Source organism: Schistocerca nitens, chromosome 1 (genome assembly GCF_023898315.1).
Source record: "Schistocerca nitens isolate TAMUIC-IGC-003100 chromosome 1, iqSchNite1.1, whole genome shotgun sequence".
Lineage (NCBI taxonomy): Eukaryota > Metazoa > Arthropoda > Insecta > Orthoptera > Acrididae > Schistocerca > Schistocerca nitens.
The window spans coordinates 732,328,945-732,348,362 of record NC_064614.1 but is presented as its reverse complement, the minus strand read 5'-3'; the positions used below and the strand labels follow the sequence as shown (position 1 = coordinate 732,348,362).

Below are 19,418 nucleotides of genomic sequence, written 5' to 3'. Positions count from 1 at the left end.
TTCAGTCTGACAACAGGAATAATACACTTGCTGATAAGACGTAAGAAGACTCCCTTTAATAAGGAAAACAATTCTTTGATATTTGCATTGAGACTGTTTTTGGTACATTTTTCTCTTTTTTGTTGCTTGTTTACTGACTATATTTTATCTCATTACGAATTAACCTATATTCTGAAGTCAAACTGAAGAAACATTGCGACAGGTTGTCTAGCAGTTCACTGAACCATTTACAAGTTAACATATTGAGTAATATGAAATTGTCACTATAGATAAAAGTTTAAAAATTTTTCTTCTCTTTCTAAGTTCTGTCTGTCTATAAAATATTGTCTTCTTAGGGTGGAAACATACACTATGTCAATAAGCTCCTGTAGATCTTACAAATACGGAAAGATGAGTGAAAATGTGAATAAATGACTGAAGGAAATTAAAAAAGCCAAATCTACAGTTATGTAACAATATTTTTTGTTCAGAATATAACATTCTGTTAAGTGTACTGTTATATTGTACAAGCAAATAACACAGAATACAAAGAGCATCATTTACATAATGATCCTGTGTGAATAATGTGTGTTGTTACAAAACTCATAAAATTAAACATTTATCTCCAACATTTTCACCTCCTCTGTCAATAGACTGTTGTATGTGTGTCTTCCACAGTTCGAAGCAATGTTATGGTTCAGTGTCTGCCAACCACAGTGACAAAGCTGCCGCTTTCCAGTGCATTAGATGGCATTTAGTTTCCAGGTTGTAGTGAAATTCCTATGTTTCATTAACTACACGAGCATCTTGCAGCAACTGCAAGTTTTTAGTTATAATTTGATGATATCAGTGGATTATTTTTTCTTTAGCTGACAATGCAAGGTAGTGATCACTCAGGTTTTCTCATTGTCACTGATTAATGGGGTGCTTTGGGTGTTCAGCAACGTTCTTATTTCCATTTTATGGACAATACGTCAACACTCAATTCAGTAATCATCTTCAGGTGAGTTGTTCTGTTACGTGAACTCGCTGCTTGGACTCACACCAAGCGTTAGTGTATATGAGTGTATGATCATATGAGACACATGAAACACTCTCCAACTTCAACAAAAATGCAGTACTTTCAATACCAAACAATGAAGGAATTAACAAACGTCAGCGTCACCAAACCATCAGTTACATAAAGTATGGTTACAAATATTAACACCAATATAGTAACAATGCCTAATCTCAATTTTGGCACCCAGGGGTACCTATGATGTACTGCACTCAGAAATAGGAGGTTAGGGTTTTATACTGCACACAAATCATTAGTGGTTGGGACAAGCTCAGTTAAACAAAATGAAAAATGAAACACGCAAATTTTTTGGACATGCGTTGAATAGAATATGTGTATCTAGTGCCACATATTAGTCACTCGTGTGTGATATTCGGTGTAGGTTATTTTGCAAAATTTGGTGTTGTTTATTTTGTCAAATTCAATGTTTTTTTTTCAAAGTTTGTAGTTTTCTGCCAAATTCCATACTTTTTTTTGGTAATTTCGTTGCTATTTTTGTTGTCATACTGAAGTTTGTTATACGGGAAATTAGTTGACAGTTTAAGATTATACACAAACATTAGCCTTGAGAAGATTAGAAGTCAAAAGACATTTTTAACACTCAGTAACTAAAACTGCTGTCTTCAGATTTATAAAATTTTTATATGGCAAAATTAAAAATTTCACAATCTTATAAAAACTGCCGATTTCATGTTATTTCACCAAAACTGCTAATTTTCATAGTTGTTTTAATGAAATTTTATTTGTCCTATGTGTGACGAAGTACATCTTTGATGCAATTTTGTTTCTCAGTGTTATGCACCATTTTTTCTTCCCCAATGTTAGAGTGTTTCTAAGAGCACCTACAATTTTGGAACATATTAAAAAAAAACACTATGGATTGAAACCCAGTGTTCATATTCTCTATAAAACCTGTTTTTATTGCAAGTTTGATAGAGGTACACATTACAGTGTAAAACAGCATAGTTCCCAAATGGGTAAAATAACACTTTCAGAAAATGTGTTGGGAAGAAGTGGTTCATTGTTCATGTTAGTACCCAATCTAAAAGCATTATAGCATGATTCTAAGTATTAAAATACACTCTGCAGATAACATTTAGTACTGTAAAGGAGAAATCAGTGTCTGCATTAGCTGATGGATCAGATTGTACATATTATTGATGTAGTAAAATAGGAGAGCTGGCATTTTGTTTGTATCACGTCAAACAATGGCCAAATATAATTTGGTTTCCAACACGTACAGCAGTTGAGTTATAGAACAAGCGGGTAATTGCTCGTCAGTTTATGTTATTAATAGGCAACAAGTCGTGGGCTGTACTTAAATGTAACTTCTAGGTTATGAATGTATTTTACTAACAATACTCCATCTCCAATCACAACACTTACATTTTCTAATTACTATGCAATGCAGTTCAGAGCTGTAACTTCATTTATAAGGACTGTACAGACATTATGGTTGTTGCATCTGCTTCAGTTTTGCACCTAACAGTAACAAAATAGCTGTGTGATTGCTAGGAGATGGCATGGTGTGTCAAAACATTTTCATCTTTTATGTTGATGCTTTACTGTGACTGAAATTTAAGATGTGCAAGGCAACAGAAAAGAACCTTACATATTGTTCACTACTGTAGCTCCCAATTAAAATTTGTTAAGAGTAGTGAAAATGATACCACCCACAAAACTAAATTACAAATACTCCTACTCCCCTCTCCCTTTTTAAACACGTGTCTTCTGTGAAAAGTATTCACTGTATACATGTCATAAACATGACTTGGTGGCTCAGTAGTAAAGTGCCAGACTAGGGATCCGAAGGTCTCGGGGTCGATCCCTGGTTAGTCACTTTCTCTGTCACTTACAATTTCCTTCACCTCTGATGGTGCTAGTTAATAATAAAATTACGCAAGTTGTACCTCGATTCAGAGATCAAGTCCATGTTAAACTATACATCCCCTATAACTGCCTAGCTAAGTCAATTTAGAAGTCACTGCCAATATAACCATGCTTAGTAAAGCACTGAAGTGTTCAAACCAGCTATCTTGTTGATGACAGCTTTACTTGTCAGAAATATGAAACAAGGTTTTTTATTTTGTTCCAACTTATTTATACTTATTTCTGAGCAATTTTTGATAATTATGTCACTTCAGTGGTTTGTGCTGCCTGTGGAACATATCTACCACAAACAAGAAAATTAATGGCAACTGCTTTCTAACTTCACAGGTTTTCTGCTGGATCAGCCAACCGCAGTGCTAACACAATGGTAAATTAAAATACAAATTGGAAAATGTAGCCTGACAACCAATCAGCAGGAGGAGAGCAAGTAAACAACACACAGAATTATGGATATTATGATCATGAATGTTATACACATATTCCTGTCTGAAACAGAAAGACTTTAGGATGTACACTTGGTGGCTTGTGCACAGAAACTTAACATATGCATCACTCTGCATTGTTAAGAGAACTGTATTGCCTCTGTGTGTAATGTGTGTATGCCTGTTGTGTGGATCAGGTGGAAAGCATCAAAAGGAATTCAGTGGCACCTCGTCCTCCTCCACTTTTCCATTATCACAACAATGGAGTCCCTTCTTGCAAGCCAAGAAGAGCATATTAAAATAAATCATACCTGTGCAATGATCAGTATCTGCAAAAACCAGCAGAAATAGCTATCTATAAACAAAGATAAGAATAATATACAAGAGATGCCACAGGACAAAATTTTAATTACCCTCTTTCGTGGTTGCAGTTGACCTTTCCATTCTTTCAGTTCACGACTATGACCTTCTTCCTGTTCTTTCAATTTCATTGTCTCATGCTCCATCAACATTTTACCTGTTCACAGAAAAATATTAAAATCTAGATTAATATGACATAAAGACAGTCACTCATTTATTTGAATATTGGTTTCAACCACTGATTTCATAAATAACTGACTGAAATAGTAATTAACAGCAATACGTGGTACTAATGTTAGAAAGAGGTGGCAGCTTACGCCAAGTTTACATAATTATGTTCTTACAAATAACACATACATACACACAAAATAACGTGAGATTGTATGTGTGTGTGTGTGTGTGTGTGTGTGTGTGTGTGTGTGTGTGTGTACAAAGCAGAAGCACTGACTGATTTCTGACATGGACTTCACCATAGCCATGTACAATGAATAATTTCAGCATTTGCTTGGTTGAGAAAGCATTGGTGTAATCTTCTTAAAGGTGAAGATCCCAGTTGGGTATAGTGGTTCAATTATGTCACAAGGCAATTAACTTAGCAATCAGTACAATGTGACTGGTTACTTTTGCACTGGTGCCATTGTTACCAAACATGAATTACAAATTAATAATTGCATTTATGTATTAAGTGTATTTTATGTTGAGTTAACAAGTGCACTAGAACACTACACCCAAAACAGCTTAATGAGCCAAATTCATAGCCACAGGCCCTTGGCTATAATTTCAGGAGTTCAATTTTGTGTTGTGAACATACACATTCAAGCTATTACTCTCCTTGTTTTTGCCATATATGCAAATGACTATCTCTTGAGTTCAGGCTGCCTAGGCACTGAAGCTGTGGTGTGTCATTCTACCCTCCAGTTCAGCTTCCAGAAGAACCACAGGAGATATAGTCAAAATGCCATATTGTGAATGTGAGTCCAGCAATGACATGCTTTCCTGTAGCCCTGTGACAAGTATTCTAATCGCTATAGCCCATGTGGACCCTCCAGGCATACACATGGCTCACATCTGTGCAGAGGAGGCCTTGCAGTCTACCATTAATATCCTCATAACAACTCGAATAGGCATGTGGCTGTGTCAAGATATCTTGGTCTATAGCTATGAGAAATATCCTCTATCACTGCCAGTGCTACTATCCAAGTAGTGCAATAATTCTCTGGAGGAATGATCCAGTTTCTCAAAAGGCCCAAAATATGACTTCTCCTCTCCTACCCCAAAGTGTCCAGTCGGCTGAAAGAAGTTAATGTACACTGTCTGAACAAGATGCCTGTTCGCCCCTTTACTGCCGCAAGGGCAGATCTCTTTGTAGTATGTGTTGACATTTAAAGCTCACTTATAGATAGCATACTTCATTTCACTATCACTATATCATTGTGACAGCAGTGTCCTAACACTTTTAAAACCATGCTCGTTCTGGTGTTCCCAACAGCACCTGTCTCCCATTTAGGCGAATGTCTACTGGACACCTGAATGCAGTCTAAACATCCATCCTCTGTTCAGGCAATGTTACACAACACCAGTCAGCATCTGCAGTTACTTGGTTGTGTACAAGGAGAGTTTGATTATTCTCTGAGAAAGCTGAGTGAAATTTGTCAATGTTAGTTGCTGTCACAACTGCTGCCAATATTCCAGCAAAAACTGGGTGTAGCCTTTCAGTTTTCAGATGCCAATGGGAGTTCAATTATCCACATCTATACTTCGTAAGCCATCTTACAGTGTGTGATGGAAGGTCCTTTGTGAACCAGTGTCCTTTCACACTTTTCCTGTTCAAGTTGCTGGTAAGCTTCCGTGAGGAGTTGGATCTCTCTAATTTTATGTTGATCATCTTTCTGTGACATGTATGTAAGTGGAAGCAACAGATTGGCTGACTCTTCTGGGAACGTACACTCTTAGAACTTTTAACAGTAGACCTTACGACAACCCATTACACCTCTCTTGCAGTGTCTTCCACTGGGGTTGGCTGGGTATCTCTCTGTTATTTTTGAGCTTACTACATGAACCTATAATGAAACATGCTGCTCTCCATTGGATCTTTCTCCATTTCCTCTATAAGCCCTATCTGATAAGTATCCCCTACTGTTTTGAGCAATATTGAAACAGTGATCAAAGAAGTATTTTGTAACCCACTTCCTTTGTTGATGTACATTTCCTAAGGATTCTTCCCGTGAATCTCAGTATGACATCTGTCTTACGATTAATTTTATGCAGTCATTCCACTTCAAATAATTCTGTAAGTGTAATACTATATATTTTATGGAGGTAACTGGTTCCAGTGATAGTTCTGCAATTGTGTAATGATGTAATAAAGGATCTTTCTGTCTATGTTACATCTGTTATGTTGAGGGTCAGGTGCCACTCCCTGCACCAAGTGTCGATTCTCTGCAGGTCTTTCTGCATTTTATTACAATTTTCTGGTAATGCTACTTCTCTGCATACAACAGCATCATCCACAAAAAGTCTCGTAAAACTTCCAGCATTATCTACTACATCAATTATATACTTGTATATTGTGAAAAGTAATTGTCGTGTAACACTTCCCTGGGACACACCTGAAGCCACCTTTACACCTGAAGATCTCTCTCCGTTCATAATGATATACTATGTTCTGTTTGCTATAAACTCTTCAATCAAATTCACAGATGGTCTGATGTTCCCTACATTTGTACTTTGTTCATTAGGGATCAGTGGGTAACTATCACACGACTTCCGAAAATCAAGGAACACAGCATCTACCTAGGCATCTGTATCTACTACTTTCTGGGTCTCGTGGATGAACAGAGCAAGCAGGGTTTCACACAGTCATTGTTTTTGGAATCCAGTTGGTTTACGCAGAGGAGGTTTTTGGTCTCCAAAAATGTCATAATATGCAAGCATAAAACAATTCCAAAATTCTGGAATAAGCTGATGTCAGAAATATAGGCATGTAGTTTTGTGCTTCTGTCTGATGACCCTTCTTGAAAACAGAAATGACTGTGCTGTTTTCCAATCATTAGGAAAGTGTCGCTCCTCTCGAGACCAATGGCACACTGCTGCTAGAAGAGAGGTAAGTCCTTTCACATGTTCTATGTAGAATCGAATTGGTATCCTGTCAGGCACAGTCGGCTTTCTTCTGTTGAATGATTTCAGTTGTTTTTGTATCCTTTGGTCATTTATTTTTATATCTGTCATTCTGTCACTCTTGTGAACATTTAAAGGAGGAACTACAGTGCACACTTCCTCTGTGTAATAGTTTTGGCGAAAGATGCTTAGTATTTTGGCCTTCACTGTTTTTTCTCGGTTTCAGTGCCATTATCATCATTGAGTGTCTGGACAGATGGTTTTGAAACTTCTTAGGATTTTCTGTCAAGTTAGTATTTTATTCATTTCTTTGATGTCTGCATGATCTGACTCACCAAAAGTGAAATGATTCATAAGCTGGTAATGCTACTGCAACAAAGAAAATTTGAAAATGAACTCTGTATGGCATAAATAGTTTGTAGTTAAGTTACACGAAAGTTACTGATTTTACAACATTATTTTGCATATGTGCAGCCTCATATTGCTAAAAGTCAGTTATTATTAAGCAACACTGCCATTTTTGTAGAGTACTTGTGAATAAATTGCTGGTTCATGATTGATTTTGAGCCATATTATCCACTGACCTATGCATTTCCAGTGCTTCCAGGATTACCATACCAAAACGAATTACATTTGAATTATATAAGATACTCTCAGTTACATGTACAGTGAAACCCCATGTTTTATGTTTTCATGCGGTCCAGACTTAGAAAACGCAAAATTGAGGAAAATGCAGAATCGGGGAAAATGTTAGAACTCCCCAAAATACTAGCAAAAACAGATGTAATTGCATATATGCTTAAAAATCGCAATCCTCTACAATACTTTGCATAATATCTCTCTAAGTGTATGAAGTTAAACGTACAATACAATGTTTATACAATAACTCGTGGTAATGAATTTCATCAGTTCTTAAAAAATCACAATGTGTAACAGCAAGTAAAAACTCATGAAAAAACTGAAACTGGCATCTGAGTACAAGGTAATCTAGCTATTTTGCTACATGCTATAACCACAAATTGTATGTTCAAAACAAGCATTTTTAAGAGATTATTCTTTGTGCTCACCCAGAAAATAGCAAAAATTGATGAACATGTTGAATTAAACGGCTTGATGACAGAAACATAGACATGAAAAAATGAGTTTATTTCCCCAGTTGGTGTTACAAGCTTATTAGAAGTTACCTCACTGAATTTCTGTACACTGTGTAAAATATAAATCTGAAAGAAAGCTCAGGTGCTATTTTCACTTCATGACCTCTCTCACTGCTGCCAATCTTTATGACCTACAGTGTGTAGTGTGTGAGTGGTGCAGGGAGTAGTGTGTGTACTTGTTGCAACTGTATTGTGTCAGATTTGAACACAAAGATCCTTAAAATGTGCTATCACAAAATCCTTGTTCTATTTCCATGTGACATCTCTGATATAGCACATCATCTGCATGAAAAGTATATTTTCGGCACTTCACAAAATGCTTTCACCCCCACTTGCACTCCTATCATTGAAGGGCCACTCCCTGTCTCCACACATCCAGTGTGTCGGTGTAGTGTGGTGTGGTGGCTGCCCGGCTATTGGGTGACTTAACAAGTTGCCAGCCAATAAGAGTTCACTAACCGGAAATAGGAGACATTTCCTCAGTTATGACCAAGCATATTCTTTGAGACTTGTGTTTGAATTTAAAAGTTGACAACTGATATCGGAAATACAAGCACAAAGATGAGACTGTGTTACAAGTTGCACAAGAAAAGCTAGTGGCTGGGCCCCTCTGTCAAGAATTTGCTCATTCCGGAACACTTCACGTTAACTGTCTCGTTTTCACATTACTGCTACAATGTAGCAGTAGCTGTATCATAATTGTGCAGTGGAGCTAAACGCTGCAAGCTGTGTTGGCAACACTGATCGTGGATTACGTCAGCATTTCCTCTCTCACGCCTCCCCTATCCACAACAGCCTAAAATATTCCCCCTCCCCTATCCACAACAGCCTAAAATATTCCCTTAACTCCCCCACCACCCGTGATGCGAACCATCTGTCTTTTTTGCCACTTATAACTCATTCAGTCACATCAAATTTCAAATAGGAAGGAAACAGGACGATGTCCAAGTACGAACTTCCAATCATGGCAAACCTTACTAGGAAGAAATGTAAAACCGGGGAATTTTTAGCATTGATCTTATGGGTTTTTCACAAGGGTTACGAATTTATGGTGTAGAATGCAAGAAACATAAAATTGGAGAATGTAAAATCGAAGTTCGATTATACTTATTTTCAACCATTCCTGTACTATTTTTTGTGAATGCAGCCAGAAAAATAATTGTGAGACACACACACACACACACACACACACACACACACACACACACACACACACACACAGAGAGAGAGAGAGAGCATGTAAATCTTTTTTCACAATTTTCATGTGTTTCTTGTTCTAATTATATTGTCAATATAAATTGAGTATTAAAAAATAAACTTATATTCCTATAATGTAAAGTGGAATCTCATTAGTGCCTCCCTCATTACTGCATTTTCCTGCAAAGTGCATCCAGTTTTGGAAGTCCCGGTCCTAATTGCGCTAAGCATATGTTAAAATGACTCATTTATACATTCTTGCCCACTGTTTAGCACGTTTAAATTTGGAGGATAGGTGATGTTTGGCTCATGACTTTTGCCACCAAGAGTTCTGGTAGTAGGACGATTACGGCCATGGGGTGAGGAAATATGCAAGTAAACAGTGCTGATCAGTGCCAAAACTTTCCGACTTCTACCATCAAGTACAGATTGGAAGCAGGGAAGAAATTGAGCCAAACAATAAATCGAATATTTATCAGAGTGTAACTCAGTCTCTGATGTTGTGTGTGTTTAGCATTTAACCGACTCTCTGTCCATGTTTATTTATTAATTTTGATGTCAAATGGGTTTACTGATACATCTTGGAGAAAAAGACAGTGAGACAGTTAACACATGAAGAAAAGTGGCCAAAAATTCACACATGAAGCCTGTTTAATATTACACGAGAATTGAACATTCCTCCATCAGCATTAAATGCAACAGTGAGCAAATGAAAAATAATTAAAGCAGCATGTTTGGAAGGAGGAAATGGCAAAAGAAACTGAGCGTGCGACAGTTTCCACAACTGGAAAACATACTACTGAAGCATATAAAACCAGCTCACGCTTTGAAGATTTCAATTGATGGTACTGTGATTTGTGCTAAAGCAACATATATAGCACGAAAGATGGGACTCTCAGATTTCAAAAGCAGCCAATGGTTGGAGCAAAAGGTTCAAGAAACATCATCATTTACTGTATAAATATGTTCAAAGTGAGGCCGGAAGTGTAAACATTAATACCATTCAGTCATGGAAAAATACTCTTTCATCAATCATAGAAAGATGCAGGCCCAATGATTTTTTTTTTTTTTTTTAATGGAGATGAAAGCAGCTTATTTTTTCCACCTTACGGCTGAAAAACTCTTGAGTTTAGAGGAGAAATCTCAAAGCAGAAAATTTAGCAAAGAGAGGCTAACTGCCTTATTATGTTGTAATGAAAGTGAAACAGAAAAGGTAGTGCCACTAACAACTGGAAAGGCGAAACATTCACAAAATGTGCGGACATATCCTTGTAAAAATATGCCTAATATGAAGACTTGGGTAACAACAACTATGTTCAAACAATTCTTGTGCATCTGGGATTCAAGGCTAGGTTGTTAGAAACAGGAAAATCATCCTGTTTACCAGTCAGTAAGCAGCAGCCCCCCCTCCCAGATAAGTCATATCTATGTAATATAAATGTAATTTTTGTTCCTTGCAAACTGTACAATCCACCTTCAGCTACTTGACCAAGGCATTATAAAAATGTGTGAAGATTCTTGCAGAGAATTTGCTTCCCTCAAGTTAATTCAAAGAAGGTTGGCTTTCATTAAATACTTACAGAGAGCATCACACCAGAAAACAAAGGAACTGCAACTAATAGCTACAGAAGGCATCACACAAGAAAACAAAGGAATTGCAACTGGGCAATGGCAGCAAATAATGGTGCAAGAAGAAAACACCTTAGTTCCAAAACATATACTGAATGTGACAAAGGCATTGCTGTCTGTCAGCCCACAACTATTGCTGAAGCCTTCTGGGAACAGATGGCAGAGAAACAAGAAGAAAGTGAAGACGAGGATGACTCTGAACCTTTTTCCAGTTCCTACAATATCAAAAGCTATTGAAGCACTGGGCACAGTTAAGCATTATGTTTTGAGTTTTGAAGTCTATGAAGAAATGATAAACATACTAACTAAAATGACAATACAATATTACAATTAAGCCAAATGAAACAGCCAACTATTTCTATGCTTCTCCAATCTCTCTGGAGACATGACTACCTACTATATCTTATTGTATTATTGTGTAGTTCAGCTAAGGTGTATGATATACACTGTGTTCAACAAGTATTTGCTTCTTGCATACTAACACACAATTCTGAGAGTTTCTGGGTGTGATATTCCAAATGCGTTCTTGAAGTGCGCACTTCGAATTATAATTTATAGCGACAGCATGTGGGAAAGTATGGTGTACAGAGATAACATATTACCCAAAACTGCCAAATATGGTACCCTTAATTCTGTATTTTCAATGATGAAAAAAATCAAATTGTTACCAAAGTATGTATATTTTGGTAATACATTTTCCTGCTTTCAATCTTTGTCCCTTCAAAAATGTGCTAATGAGATGCCACTGTACTTACTTTTCCCTTTTAAATAGTGCAAGAATCTATTTCTGCCACATGCATGTGTTTTGCAATGTTATTTAAAACTAACTCAAATTATGCTTGTTCACAACCAAGTACCATGTGTGAAGAGGCAAGCGTTGAATGTGCTGGACATTTATTAGCCTGTTTACTCCTTTCAGCCAAACAAATCCTGTACGCTGATCAAAATTAGTCTTGTCCTTCAAAGTATTGCACTGTAAACACACTTCACAATATAGAATCTCATTAATATAAAAGCTTTTCTGCTTTAAATGCCTTTTCTGCCCAATTCTGCTCTTCTTCCAAACTGTTACCAAAAATATAGTTTCTGAATATATTAGTCATCCAAACAATGGTCCATACTTCATATTAACTGTTATAATACTTTTCAGGTCTGTATATCCAATGCACAGTTTTACATTTTACAAAGAACATAATGAAAAAAATTCTTACAATGGTACGATATGTCTCTAGCATCAACGTTATGTTGGGTTTACACAAATATCAAAATCGTGCACATAGGTGACGTTACTTGGAATTATGTTATTGTTTTTGCTGTGTGAAAATACTACTAAAGTTTCATTATGTTCTTGTTACTTCATAAAATAAATAGTTTTCTAGAGGCATCAACTATTATTTTTACATCAAACAATCATGCAAAACAGATACTAACGTTTTTCATTTTGCAGTTGTTCCAGCTCACGAATTGTTGCTTCAGATGTAGCACGTAGCTCTTCCAACTGTCGCTGATGTTTAATCTCAGCTCTCTGCTGTTCAGCACGATATCTTTTTTTTTCATCTTCTTGGAACTGCAGGAAGATTAGTATAATTGTAAGAGAAATACTTTGTATCGAAGTTAACTTAAATTGGGAGGGGGGGGGGGGGGAAGAGAGAGAGAGAGAGAGAGAGAGAGAGAGAGAGAGAGAGAGAATATCAATTGCAACTGGAGCTGTCATACTCATCATTAGTAGATTATGCTTTTGGATTAACTCTATTCTTATTGTGGAGGCACTGATTAAATCAAACATTTACTTATGTTTTATAGGAATGCTGGAAATTTAATAGGGTGATATATAAATATAAACTTGATCCTGCCCACAAATAGATTTTCGTCAAACACTGTTCTGGCCTGTCAAAATAATGGTTTTTACCCACACAATTTGGAACTGTGAACAAGGGCAGATTAGATTACAGTTTGCATATTCACATTCACATTTAACATATTGAAAACAATTTTTAAAACATAACATACAAGGTTATTCTAAATGATGGACCCATTTTCAGAAATGCTTATGTATTCAAGCACAAATCCAAAATGAACAAGCTCAATACCAATGAAAAGAAGAAGTTTCAAAGTTTTTGGCGGGTGGTGGTGGGCAGGCTGTGATGGTTTCAGAAGCAGCTGGTGGAGTTCGTGCGGCAATAGGACTGTCATTCCATTTCACAGTCAGCTGTGAGTGAGATGGCGACTGTGGAACATAAGGTTTTCTGCATTCTTGAGTTCGCAAAAAGTGAGTTGCAAATTGCAGTGCAGCGGGCATTTCGTACCAAATGCAGTACTCAAATACCAACTCGCAAAAGCATTAGCTGTTGGTTTAAGCAATTTAAACAGACTGCGGAGTGTGTGCAAAGGAAAAAGCACAGGCCAACTGCGTGTGTCAAAGCATCATGACTGACGGATTCACGAAAGTTTTGTGGGCAGTCCCAGTCAATCTACCAACAGAGCCAATCGAGAACTTTGAACACCCCAACCAACTATATGAAAAGTTCTGAGACGGCGTTTGCTGTACAAGGCCTACCGATTACAACTTGTGCAGGCTCTCACCCCCAATGACAAAGAGAAACGTTAAAATTATAAACAATGTATCAACCAGTCATGGAAACATAATTTATTTATCTTGTTGCAAATCGATTTCGACTGATATGTCATCATGTACTGTCCTTGGCAGATTTATATCATGATAGAAATCTGCCAAGGACAGTACTCCTACTTATGCCATGTGTCGGTTAGAAAAATGCACTGATGACGACATTCCAGTCGAAATCGATTTGCAACAAGATAAATAAATTATGTTCCCGCGACTGGTTGTTACATTCTTTATAATTTTATATTCCATGGTCGCTGCACAGAAAGGGATGCATTTTTATAGCGTGCAATTTTCAGTGATGAAGTGACATTCCACCTTAGTGGAAAAGTCTACAGACACACTGTTTGCATATGGGGTTTGGAAAATCCACATTCACCATTGCAACATGAAAGAGACTCATCGAAGATCAATCTGTGCTGTATACTGTACAAAGGTTTATACCAGTTTTCTTCGCAGAAAGAACTGTAACGGGAATCATGTACCCGGACATGATGGAACAATGGCTGATCCCTCAAGTTATGGAAGATTCCCAGGAGTTCATTTTCCAACAGGATGGAGCTCCGCCTCACTGGCACCTTGATGTAAGAGGCTTTTTCAATGACTCCCTTCCTGAGCACTGGATCAGTCACAGGGGACTTGAGGACCTGGCTCTGCACTTTTGGCCCCCTTTATCACCTGATCTCACACCCTGCGACTATTTCTTATGGGGTTATGTGAAGGAAGCTGTTTACTCCCATCTCTACCAATCTCTCTGAATGATCTGCGCAACCAGATCACTGCTGCCATGCACTCAGTAACAGCAGATATGCTTTTGCATGTGCAGGACAAGTTTGGCTACCGCATCGATGTTTGCTGTGCAGCCAATGGTGGCCACATTTAACATTTATCACATTTCTAATTATTAAATTAACTAATTAACCAGTTAATTACAAATCATTAAATTTATTAAATTCATATCACACAGTATGAAAAAAACTTTGAAACTTCCTCTTTTCACTGGTACAAAGCTTGTTCATTTTGGATTTGTACTTGAACAAATACGAAGTTTTGAAAATGGGTCCATAATTTAGAATAACCCTGTATAATGAACAAAAATGATTATTGTATTAGTTTTAAATCACTTTGGTAGAAATAATTGTATCTTATTTTGCATATTATTTTCCTGTAGGCAAAAAGATCCCCTGTGTTGACAAACTTAAGAGGAAACAAGACCACTGGTCTATCAATGTGAAGCAAACACTTTTAAACAGTATACATGAACAACGGAATTAGTCTGCATACTGCTGGATATTGATGTTTGGACAAACCTTAAATATAATACCCAACCTTCAGAAACATATGATGACAGCTGACATACATCTCACATTAAAAAATCACTTACAGCCTCAAGCTTTATGGGAAACAGATCATTCCAATAACTGTAACCCAAAACATATGGAGATAATGGGTTAAACGTTTTCTTGAGAACGGCTAAACAGTCAAAATGTTTTAGAACACAAAATAAAAATAAAATGGAAATTAATAATGATGCATGAAACTCATTTCTTTCAAGAAGACAAATCTGTTCAAACTTTCATTATTCTTATAATGCACAATTAACTCTTTCTGTGGAGTCTCTTTCTGTAGTGGGGCTGTCAAATTATCTTTGAGTGCTGGAGGAACAGCAATCAATTACTCACTGTTCTCAGTACTCACCTTTCCATTCCCCATGGCATTCATAAATTAATTTCTCACCCATATAGTCCACCTTAATGTAACTGTTCTGGGAGAAATCTTACTGTAATTATAGTTACTGATTTTTTACATTAAAATAAATTACATTTCTCTACATTCTTGCATAGCTTCATTACCTTCAGTGGTAAATATGAATACTTTATCTAATACTGGGCAACTGATACTTTAACCGACATAAAAAATGCAACATGAGAAAATAATCAACCAAACAAACATATTTAGAAACATAACACAAGTCAAATTCTTAACTAATAAGCATACCAATGTCACAATATCTGTATAAAACATGTAACCCTCACAACCAGATTTAACAGCATTGATTTATATAAACTTTTGAAGTAAATACTGAAAGCTTGCACTTACCTTCTTAAGCTTCTCTCTCTCATCTTCAGGGCTGGGCTGAATAGTCATACTAATGCGCATTGATTCACGGAACATCATTTCCCTGGCTTTCATCTCTGCTCGAATGCGTTTTGGTAATGCACGTTTCTCAATGGCTTGACGTTTTAATAGTTCCTCTTCTTTCCTCTGATTCATACGCTTTATTTGTTCCAATTCTTTTTCATGTCGAATCAGCATCTTTTTTAAAAAAAATTGTCACATTGTAAATTGTAACCACACTAAAAAGACCAAATCCAAAACAGAATGCTAGTATTTACATAAACATTGGATACTGGATATTCCACAAGATACAAAGCCTTACAAACATATTTCAAGAAACTTTCAGAAATGATAAACACTAAGTGACAGGTAATTGCTTGCTACCGGGTTTGAACTGTTGATCCACAACTCATCAGCCAACAAAGCTAATCACTATGCAGATATCTTGTTTTTTAAAAAACTGCAATTAGTTTTGATCTTATGATAACTATTAGGTGGTAAATGACATCACCATCTGCAAACACTCTGAAACTTGGTTCCACCCATGTGAACCCAGTTTTTGTTTGAGATTTTAGATTATAAATGGATTGCCTGAGATCATGTTATCTGCTCTCTAACAAACTACGCAACAGATTTTATCAAGTAGCCAGTGCAACACGTCAAACATATATTTCACATTTCATTATTTTACTGCACCATACTTGCATGTCACTGCAGATATCAGAAACCATCCAAGACAAAACAATCACTAATATAAATGTCTCCAGTTGTTAATAACCAGCGTGTAGCCTTTCCTTAGGTTATGTTAGTCATTGGCAATTAGTGTTTTACTTTTGTAAAAAGAAGCCAGCAAAAAAAGCATCAACAAACATACATTACTGGCCATTAAAATTGCTACACCAAGAACAAATGCAGATGATAAACGGGTATTCATTGGACAAATATATTATACTAGAACTGACATGTGATTACATTTTCACGCAATTTGGGTGCATAGATCCTGAGAAATCAGTACCCAGAACAACCACCTCTGGCCATAATAATGGCCTTGATATGCCTGGGCGTTGAGTGAAACAGAGTTTGGATGGCGTGTATAGGTACAGTTGCCCATGCAGCTTCAACACGATACCACAGTTCATCAAGAGTAGTGACTGGCGTATTGTGACGAGCCAGTTGCTCGGCCACCATTGACAAGACGTTTTCAATTGGTGAGAGATCTGGAGAACGTGCTGGCCAGGGCAGCAGTAGAACATTTTCTGTATCCAGAAAGGCCCGTATAGGACCTGCAACATGCAGTTGTGCATTATCCTGCTGAAATGTAGGGTTTCGCAGGGATTGAATGAAGGGTACAGCCATGGGTTGTAACTCATCTGAAATGTAACGTCCACTGTTCAAAGTGCCATCAATGCGAACAAGAGGTGACCGAGACGTGTAACCAATGGCATCCCATACCATCATGCCGGGTGATACGCCAGTATGGCGATGACCAATATACGCTTCCAATGTGCGTTCACTGCGATGTCGCCAAACACGGATGCGACCATCATGATTATGTAAATAGAACCTGGATTCATCTGAAAAAATGACGTTTTGCCATTCGTGCACCCAGGTTCGTCGTTGAGTACACCATCGCAGGCGCTCCTGTCTGTGATGCAGCGTCAAGGGTAACCGCAGCCATGGTCTCCGAGCTAATAGTCCATGCTGCTGCAAATGTCGTCGAACTGTTCGTGTGGATGGTTGTTGTCTTACAAACGTCTCCATCTGTTGACTCAGGGATCGAGACATGGCTGCATAATGTGTTACAGCCATGCGAATAAGATGACTGTCATCTCGACTGCTAGTGATACGAGACCATTGTGATCCATCACAGCATTCCGTATTATCCTCCTGAACACACCGATTCCATATTCTGCCAACAGTCATTGGATCTCAACCAACGTGAGCAGCAATGTTGTGATACAATAAACTGCAATTGCGACAGGCTACAATCTGACCTTTATCAAAGTTGGAAATGTGATGGTGCATTTCTCCTCCTTACATGAGGGCATCACAACAACGATTCACCAGGCAACACTGGTCAACTGCCGTTTGTGTACGAGAAATCGGTTGGAAACCTTCCTCATGTCAGCACGTTGTAGGTATCGCCACCAGCGCCAACCTTGTGTGAATGCTCTGAAAAGCTAATCATTTGCATATTACAGCATTTTCTTCCTGTCGGTTAAATTTCGCATCTGTAGTGCGTCATCTTTGTTGTGTAGCAATTTTAATGGCCAGTAGTGTATGTGCAAAGTTTGGTGATAATACTAAGGATAAGTGGAGCTGCAACTGAATTCCATTTGTACTACCTCCAAGCTTTTCACACTTATGTACAAAATTCAGACATCTAACTACTACTTTCCCTATGCGATTTTGCTTACTTCATCAGAAACAGTGTGCTTGTATGAAGAAAAATCCTCTCTGAATACTAAAATTGCACTGTGGCCCTAACTATATATTGTTATTTCCTGTGAGTCAAAAAACAATAATACAGCTTTCATAGGCTGTGCTCATTATCTCTCATTCTCTTTCATTACTTCTAGTGTAGATGTTTGTTCACAGATACAAGTGAAGAAGGGTAGTGAACACTGAAACGCTCTGCAAATACTCGTTCTCTTGTGTTTGCTTCCAGTTGCTCTAGTGTAAACTAGGCTTAAGAGAACTGCTCCAATTGTCTCCTAAATTGTTGATGTACATTAAGTTCCGCAGAGGGTCTATAAACTTCCAAGGAGAACCCCAGTTGTCACTGCAGTTTCACCAGATGACTTCCCTTCAATTACTGTGTCTTTTCTGGCAGGAAATCATGTATCCAGTCACACAACTGAAATGATAATTCATATGGATGCAATTTGATTAGGAGCTGCTTGTGGGGAATGGTATCAAAAGCCTTTTGGAAATCTAGAAATATGGAATCAACTTGAAAATCCCTGTCAGCAGTACTCATTTATTTGTGCGAATAAAGAGCCAGTTGTGGTTCACAAGAATATTTTCTGAACCCACACTGGTATGTGTGAACATTGTTTCTTCAAGGTATTTCATAAAGATGGAACACAGAATATTTTCCAAAAACCTTCTACAAATTCATGTCAATGATACGGGTATATAATGCAGAAGACTACTACTATTTTCTTTTTTTGTAATAATGTGACACAATATTTGGTGTTCCTACAATTTGGTTCATATTATGAGAACACACAAATTAAATACCAAAAACAGTTTCTCCATGTCGAAAATTCAGTAACTCCGTCAAGAAATACATTTTCATAAACTTTTCGTTTGTTATTATGAATAAAAATACCATGAAAACATAGTGCAGCCCTTCCAGGAGACACTGATGCTAGTTCCATCTTTATACATCCAACAGTTTCCAAGTCTGAGTGAGTAAAAATTAAATGTGTTATCATGTCTGTGTTCTGTGCAGGACATGGCAAGTCTGTTTTGCACCACCAGGTGGCTCCTGCCAAAGTGTCAATCCTAAAGCAGTTTTGAAGAGATTATAGTAATGGGAAGCATGGAGAGATTAACATGGGAGAGAAACGAATTGAGGAGAACATCAAACACTTGCGATACTATTTACAAGTATTACTAAAAGAGCAGGTACTGTTGATGATCCGCAGCTGTACGAGTTGAGATACTAATAATGGATACAAAAAGTATTGATTCTGTATTAATTTCTACTAATTTGCTAACTGAAAGAAAACTTTTAGAAGATAATCAAGCTACTACAACCCATGCAAATGGATTTTCTGGGCATTATGAAACAGCATAAAGTTGAGAGGGAGAAATGTATAAACATTTTGTGTTTGGAACACGTTATTTTGATGTGGATGTGGTGA

The 19,418-nt window shown here is 37.3% G+C and overlaps 1 protein-coding gene across 2 annotated transcripts in view; it reads right to left on the bottom strand.

Moving 5' to 3' along the window:
• The window catches only part of LOC126259936 (serine/threonine-protein kinase 10), a 165,093-nt gene that overhangs the window by 9,575 nt on the left and 136,100 nt on the right, over positions 1 to 19,418 (bottom strand). For both annotated transcript variants that reach the window (XM_049957044.1, XM_049957035.1), the window contains exons 21-23: positions 15,529 to 15,744; positions 12,237 to 12,372; positions 3,762 to 3,865 (exon numbers count right to left, since the gene is read on the bottom strand). In XM_049957044.1, the coding sequence (XP_049813001.1) occupies positions 3,762 to 3,865; positions 12,237 to 12,372; positions 15,529 to 15,744 (456 nt within the window). The remainder of the gene's footprint in view (positions 1 to 3,761; positions 3,866 to 12,236; positions 12,373 to 15,528; positions 15,745 to 19,418) is intronic.